The sequence below is a fragment of the Solanum dulcamara genome, chromosome 9 (genome assembly GCF_947179165.1).
Source record: "Solanum dulcamara chromosome 9, daSolDulc1.2, whole genome shotgun sequence".
Lineage (NCBI taxonomy): Eukaryota > Viridiplantae > Streptophyta > Magnoliopsida > Solanales > Solanaceae > Solanum > Solanum dulcamara.
Window position 1 is genome coordinate 14649546 of NC_077245.1, and position 8167 is coordinate 14657712.

The 8167-nt window shown below is 36.8% G+C and overlaps 1 protein-coding gene across 1 annotated transcript; it reads right to left on the minus strand.

Annotated features, from left to right (window-relative positions):
- Positions 1-399: 399 nt before the first annotated feature.
- Positions 400-6804, minus strand: LOC129902422 (alcohol dehydrogenase 1). The gene is made up of 10 exons (XM_055977656.1): positions 6589-6804; positions 5693-5829; positions 2166-2212; positions 1746-2071; positions 1579-1661; positions 1414-1489; positions 1267-1328; positions 1070-1165; positions 825-986; positions 400-736 (listed from the first exon to the last, which is right to left on the minus strand). The coding sequence occupies exons 1-10, from the start codon at positions 6620-6622 to the stop codon at positions 620-622; spliced, it is 1140 nt and encodes a 379-aa protein (XP_055833631.1). The 5' UTR covers positions 6623-6804; the 3' UTR covers positions 400-619.
- Between the last annotated feature and the right edge of the window lie 1363 nt (positions 6805-8167).

The following is an 8167-nucleotide window of genomic DNA, read 5'->3' on the forward strand; positions in this document are numbered from 1 at the left end:
ACTTCGATTCTTGAATAATCCACATCCCTTCTGCTTCTATTTGAAACACAAGATTCCTCTTTTCTGTAGAAAAGGCCCGGTCCGTATCAATAATTCGAATTTTATGTGCGCCTCAAAAAAATATAATACTCAATTCCATTACATGGATCGGGGGCGATTGAAAGAAGAGAATCCCATTTAAGAAAAGCACTCCCTATCAAAAAAATTTCATAGAATCCCATTTAAGAAAAGCACTCCCTATCAAAAAAATTTCATACCAAAAGGCCGAATCCGAAGTCTTAAGTTAAAGGAAGAAACATGGTAATTTGTACTTGAAAAGCTGCTCTCTTTTTTTCTTGGAGAATTGATTTATTTCTAAAATTTGTTTAAAAGCACATCATCATAAATATAACATGGAAATGATCAAAACTCAAGCCTTTCGAAACATACAATATTATTACATAATATGTTAAGCAAACTCAGGGCTTTTTAGAACACCTTCAAACTCCACTTTACATCATTAGGCCCCAATAAAATACCGTTTGTGTTATTACATTCAAGCTCTATATTACTAGGTAATAGGGGGGATAAGATGGGATCAAGATCAACCCCACAAAGTTTTCTCCCTATTTAGCATACTTCAATGTCCCATAGTGATCATGCAACGCAGGCCTTCCCCTTTCAGCATAATGTCAAACGCTTTATTGATCTCTGAAAATGGTACTTGGTGGGTGATAAACTTCTCCAGCTCTAGTTCCTGAAAATTTTACTCCGGAATAAAGTTCAACTTCTATGCACTCACATGCCGAGTATACAAGTAAATACTATGGTGTAAGGATCAGTACCTTATTCATATACATGGCCACTACAGATGGAAGGTCAGTTTTGGGCTTGTAGTTGCCAAAGAAGGTGCCCTTGAGTGTTCTCTCATTTAACAGATTCATGGGATTAGTTTTGAATGCGTCGTCTTTGTTTGGCACGCCAACAAGCACAGCCACACCCCAACCCTGTGATCAAGTATGTCATAAGATTGTGACACTTACATTTGAGTAAAAATAGATGGAGAAAAGATTAACAGATAAGAGGTTACATCATGGACACATTCAAAAGCAGAGATCATAGCATTGACATTTCCAGTACACTCAACACTCCGGTCAGCACCTCCATCGGTCATCTCAGCGATCACCTGAAAATCATCGCACAAACCTCAGACAAATAGTTGTAAACACTTCAAATGGTATTTTATGTGTAGTGGCAACAAGATGGACATGTGAGAGAGACACAAACCTCCTGGACAGGCTTATCATGATCTTTTGGATTCACAAACTCTGTGACACCAAACTTCTTGGCTGTAGAAATTCAAAAGAAGAGCAGACAATCAACAAGTTTATACGGACATTACATTTTTGGTTCATCGATAATCAATGCACTCACCATCATTGAATCTGCTGGGATTCAAATCAATGCCGATGATCCTAGAAGCCCCAGCTAGCCTAGCTCCTTCAGCAGCCTAATAATTTTGTCAAAATGACTCAAACTGCACGTGGTTATGAGAACGAAAATTACATCGAAAAAATAGATGGTGGAATGTGTGCTCACAGCAAGGCCAACAGCTCCTAAACCAAAAATAGCCACAGTAGAACCTTTAGTAGGTTTGGCAACATTCAGCGTTGCACCAAGTCCTTCAGAAAAGATGAAGGAACTCCGTTAGACATTAGCCAATTATAATTTACTCAAATGAGTAATTGGCAATAGTTCAATAAAACCTGTTGAGATTCCGCAACTCAGGATGCAAACTTTGTCAAGTGGTGCCTGTGGATCAATCTTGGTGACGCATCCAGAATGAGCAACAGTGTATTCACTAAAGGTGGAAGTTCCAACAAAGTGGTATATCGGCTTCCCATCCTTGGAAAATCTTGTTTGACCATCACTGATCATAACTCCCCTGTCTGTATTTATTCTTAGGAGGTCGCACATGTTGCTTTCCGCTGATTTACAGTGCCGGCACTGCTGGCATTCTCCAGTGAACACAGGAAGAACATGATCTCCTGGTTGGAGATCTGTAACACCTTCACCTACACTTTCCACAATTCTACAGCCACACAAATAGAAACATGTTTTAGAATATACTAAATAAGTTTGAAAATTATATAAGAAAGTCAACTACTCCATATAAAGGGTCATACCCTCCAGCTTCATGTCCGAAAATTCGAGGAAACAAAGGTGTTTGCCCCTTCAACAAAGAGAGGATTTCAAATCAAAATAAGTACACCATCGAGATGGAAAAATATGCAAAGGGTTAAGATGAAACATTGTTTCAGAAGGAACATCACAATATTCCATTCAAGGAACCACCATATGCGCGAAAAGAGGTATTAGCAGCACACATGAAGCTATATAAAACTGAGAAGCCAACTAAAAAGTATGTAGAAAACCCTCATAGGAACAATTTTATTGGGATCACATAGCTAATTACAACAAGTATAGTCATTATTAGGAGTGTCAAATGGGGGAGTGTCAAATGGGCGGGGTGGGTTGGAATTAAGAATATTAAAATGAATTGAAATAAAAATCGGGTTGGGTCAATGACCCGCCCAAATTTACTTTGGGTTCAAATGGGTTGGGCTCAATTGGGCTAAAATTCGGGTTGGGTCATGACCCGATCAATTTGATCGGCTTAATCTCAATAATTTTAACATATTATTATTTACCCTTTCTAACCACAATTTGAATTTCAAATCAAGAAAATAAAAAAAATAATTACAAATGGATAGATTAATCCTCAAAGACTGTAAGGTCATTCCGATCGACAACCTTACGACCCGACATAAGCTCTTGGTGATGAATTTAGGGATCAAAATGACTAGGAAGAAGAGAGTCGGGGATGATCGACCTAGGATCAAATGGGGGAGTTTGACCACGGCTAGAACCCTGGAGATGGAAGAGAAATTGAAGGATATGGGGGCCTGAGATAGTAGTGGGGATGCGAACACTATGTGGGATAGGATGGCTAGTTGTATTAGGATTGTAGCAAGGGAAGTGTTGGGGAGTCCCGACAGGTATCCGTGGACGGCATCAAGGACTGGTGGTGGAATGGAGAAGTGCAAGGGAAAGTGGAAGCAAAAGAAGATAGAAGATAGCGTATGCGAAGCTGATAGAAAGCAAGGATGAGGTGGAGAAGTGGATGAATAGGGAACTTTATAAGATATGGAGGAAGGACGCGAAGTCGGCGGTTTCGACGGCAAAAACAGCAGTTTTTGAACTTCTTTATGCTGAACTAGAAGAGAAAGGCAGGGATAGGAAATTGTTCAAGCTAGCCAGAGTGCGAGAGCGAAGGGCATGCGATGTGGATCAAGTGAAGTGCATTAAGGACGAGCATAAAAAAGTATTGGTAGAGGAGACCCCCATTAAACAGAGATGACAGTCGTACTTCCATAAATTCTTGAATGAAAAAGGGGGCAGAGAGATTGTGTTGGGAGATTTGAAACATACAGGGAGGCTTCACGATTTTGGATGTTGCAGGAGTATTTTGGTCGAAGAGGTTAAGGGTGTTGTGCGTAGGATGCGCTGGAAAAGAACGACCGAACCTGACGAGATTTCTGGAGAATTTTGGAAGAGCACGAGCTCGGTAGGTTTGGAGTGGCTGACTAGGTTATTTAATGTCATCTTTAAGACAACAACGATGCCCGAAGAATGAAGGTCGAGCGTAATGATCCCTCTATACAAAGGGGGTATCCAGAGCTGCAACAACTATAGAGGTATCAAGCTTCTAAGTCATACTATGAAAGTGTGGGAAAGAGTGGTGGTTATGAGGGTTAGGAGAGGCGTGTCTATTTCAGAGAACCAGTTCGGATTTATGCCGGGACGCTCAGCTACAGAAGCCATCTATCTTATGAGGAGACTGGTGGAGCAGTATAGGGAGAGGAAGAAAGACTTGCATATAGTATTCATCGATCTAGAAGAGGCTTATGATAAAGTTCCACGAGAGATACTATGGAGACGTTTGGAGGCTAAAGGTGTACCTATGGCGTACATTAAGGTGATCAAGGACATGTATGAGGGTGCCAAAACCAGGATAAGGACAGTACGAGGGGACTCAGAGCACTTCCCAGTTGTGATGGGGTTGCACCAAGGATCATCCCAGTTAGGCTTGGTGACCGGGCCATTTAAAAGAAAAGTAGTTTCAAGTACCTTGGGTCTATCATGTAAGGCAGCGGGGAGATTGACGATGATGTCACACATCGTATTGGGGTAGGGTGGATGAAATGGAGGCTCACTTCCGGTGTGCTGTGTAACAAGAAGGTGCCACCACAACTTAAGGACAAGTTCTTCAAAGTGGTGGTTAGACCGGCTATGTTATATGGGGCAGAGTGTTGGCCAGTTAAGGTATCTCACGTTCAAAAGATGAAAGTCGCCAAGATGGATGTGTGGGCATACCAGGAGCGACAGAATTAGAAATAAGGCTATTCGGGATAAGGTAGGAGTGGCCTTGGTGGAAGACAAGATGCGGAAAATGCGACTGAGATGGTTTGGGCGTGTGAAGAGGAGAGATACAGATGCCCCAGTGCGGAGGTGTGAGAGGTTGGCTATGGATAGTTTCAGAAGGGGTGGGCCGAAGAAATATTGGGGAGAGGTGGTTAGACAGGACATGGCACAGTTACAGCTTACCGAGGACATGACCTTAGATAGGAGGGTGTGGAGGACCCATATTAGGGTACAAAGCTAGTACATAATCTTGTTATTCCTCCGTATTAGTAGGCGCATTAGCGCACTATAATTTCTTGTGCTCTGACTTCTGTTATTATCTTTCTATTACTTTCTGTAATTTGATTACTCTATTTTATCTGTGTCGCTTTCGTTATTTGCGTTATTCGTTATTTGCTTTCCCATATCGCTTTGAACTTCTTAGCCTTATTTGACCTCTTTTTATGCTTTTTTGAGCCGAGGGTCTCTCGAAAATAATCGTCCTACCTTGGTAGGAGTAAGGTCTGCGTACATTTTATCCTCTCCAGACCCCACGTTGTGGATTTCACTGGATTGTTGTTGTTGTATAGATTAATCCTAAAAAATATTAAATAGATAGTAATTCATACATTTATTATGAAAACATACATTATACAAATGCAAATAAAGAGCCTTAAAACGGATTGAAATTGAAGATTAAGTTGGGCTCAATTGAAGATTCTTTTAAAATGGGTTAAGACTTGAATGGATTGAGATTGAACCCAATACAAATTATCTTGAGCCCAATCCATAAAAGTTTGAGCGGATTGGGCGAATTACCTATATTTGGGCTCATTTTGACACCCCTAGTCATTATACATTCTAATAGTCGTCTGGTTAATGTAATTACCAAACTTTCTACCTATTAAACAGAATCTTTAGAGCTTCTAACACCACTTAGCATGATAAACACAGAAAATGAAAAATAAAGAACCCAAAGTTCACATAGTTAGGTAATTAACTACATGGTAGTTAGGGTCTCATTCTATAGAATCATCGATCCTCGTGTGATTTTCTTCTAACACCCTAGCATGAAGAATCAAATGCTAACCACCCTAATGACTGCAGTATTTCACAATCCTTACCATTCAAGGAGCACTGCCACTGTGAAAAAAGTTCATACAATGATCTAAAAAACACAAAATTGTTGAGACATGCACAAAAGTTTCAAAACTGATCAAGTTACAAATCTAAGCTTGAAGAAAAGTACCTTAGCTTCCCAGAAGTAAACATCAGTGTGGCATAAGGAGGTGAAAAGAATCTTGAGTCGAACTTCATGCTTCTGTGGAGGTGCCACATCCACTTCTTCAATTACCAATGGCTTTCCGGCTTCCCATGCAACCGCAGCTGCACACATTTTCATCCACACAAACACAACTTAATCACTCAGTTCACGTACAAATCAATCAAAACTCAAAAGTGCATGAAAAACAACCTAAGCTAGGGTTTGGCCATAGATTTTGAAAATCTGTTTTCAGAAACTTTTTAAGTTTTGGGAGAAATTTCACTTTCGCTCACAAAAGTTCAATTTTTTTTCAAATAAAACCACAACTTTAAGTTCAAAAAACCACAACTTCGTAAACTCAAATTTTCTAGTTTCAACTTCAAAATCTATGGCCAAACGAGAAATTTAATCAATATTTGCTCAAATAAGGACACTAAAAATGAAGGGAAACGGATTAATTTTTGGGAATTAATGTAGAACCCACTCATAACTACATAGTTAAATTAAAAATACATCCTTACAATGAGGTATCCATGAACAAAAATAACAAAATCCCTCTGTTCTGTTCGAAAAGAATTGACACAATTTTGGGCTTAGATCTCATACATCAATTATTATTATCGTTCAAGAACATAAGTTGAAACTAGAAAGCTACCCAGATAAAATTTATCAATAATCAAACTTAACCAACTTCGTCCGATGAAGGAGAAATTGCACATCTAATCAATAATTAATCCGTGATATAGCAGAACCCATTTCACCCAAAAAAACAAAAAAAAAAAAGGCAAAACAAGATCAATATTTATAAAATTTCATTTGCAAGAAAATGATCCGATCAACAGGATCGTTGGAGAAACATAGTAACAGAATAAAGAAATCACCTTTGCATCGAATGACCTGACCAGCAGTATTCATTGTTGTTGGTATCTGGCTTAATTTAAACAGTGTTGTGTTGAATGAATGAAGATATTTTCTTCTTTCATTTTGTGTGTGTGCATATATAGTAGTAAGTAAAGATGTATACTGTGGGCTGAGAGTGGAAAGTTGATAACTCCGCACCGTCAATATAGTGAGGACAAAACGTCCTTCATTTCTGCTTTTTGAACCTTTTCTACACCACGTGTCTTCCTCTTCTATCATTACTAGACCACCTATTTTTCAGTTTTTGGGAACTCCCATGTTAACGCAATAGTACCAAATAGGTAATTTGGTACACTAGGCGGATCTGGTGATGGTTCATAGGGATATATAGTATGCCCTTCCTTCCGTTTTTAAAAAAAATGACTTAGTTTGATTTGATACGAGATTTAAAATTATAAAAAAAATAATTTATCTTATGGTACTAAATTAAAATTATAGCAAATATATTAAAATATTATTTAATCTTATAGCATTAAACATGTCACATGAAAATTTAAAATTAAAATTTTATTTAAAAAAAATCATCATTCTTTTTGGAATAAAACGGTGAAAATAGAAATTATTTTTTGATTTTTTTATGTATTTATTTATTTATATTTTAAATTTTTTAATAAACCACCGAGGCATATGGTGAGCCAGCTGTACAAACATTCAATTAAACTATTTCTAATTATTAAAATATGACATTTTTTGGAACTAAGGATCCGAATTAGTCATTAAATTGTTATTATTATTATTAGAAGGAGAAGAAGTAGTATGTTCAATTTGAAATTTGTCAAAATTAGCTAAATTTCAATTAATTATTGAAAGTCAAGTATGTTTTAAATTCGAGTGCATATATAGTGTCAATTCATAAAGAAAAAATGCGTTCAATTTGAAATTTGTTGAAATTAGCTGAATTTTAATTAATTATGAAAATCAAATATGTTTTAAATATAAGTGCTATAAGTGGATTCTAGCGTTGGAGGAATAAATTACTCCACTCTTAATTAACTTTCCATTTATAAAAAGAAAAAAAAAAGAGAAAATTGTTGCGGAACTTTTTTTGTTGCAAGATTCTTCAAAAGTTATTTACAACCTGTCTACTTAATGCAAACTTGATTAGGTATAATAATGTCAAACGTTAATTGAAATAAGAGATGGAAAATACCAGGGCATTTTTCAGTCCTAAGTGACAGATTAAATGTTTTTAAAATTTATAGTTCCTAATCTATTACTTAGTACTATTTCAAAAATGAAAAGATCCAAAGTAACCAAAAAAATAAAATTGGCTGATTAAAATATCCATGCATGTAAAGTTAAAATTATTTTTTCATACTTCAATCAAACAAACTATTTTTATAATTATATTTTATACAAAAAATACAAATCTTACTTTAACTTTTAGTTAATTAAGGTAAAAATAATTAATTGAGCAAAAACACTCATGCGAATAAATATTAATTACTCTAATCATAATACAATTAAATCTCTTTCATTAACCACAATTAATTGCTATATACCCCTCTTAAAATTCATATGCTTGAACAATTATGTACT

Excerpts from the sequence above, each read along its gene's own strand:
- LOC129902422 (XM_055977656.1), bottom strand. The coding sequence starts at position 6,622 with ATGAATACTGCTGGTCAGGTCATTCGATGCAAAG. Across the intron at positions 2,213-5,692 it reads TTTACTTCTGGGAAGCTAAG|GGGCAAACACCTTTGTTTCC; the intron begins GTACTTTTCTTC and ends TCTTTGTTGAAG. Across the intron at positions 1,329-1,413 it reads TCCCAGCAGATTCAATGATG|CCAAGAAGTTTGGTGTCACA; the intron begins GTGAGTGCATTG and ends GAATTTCTACAG.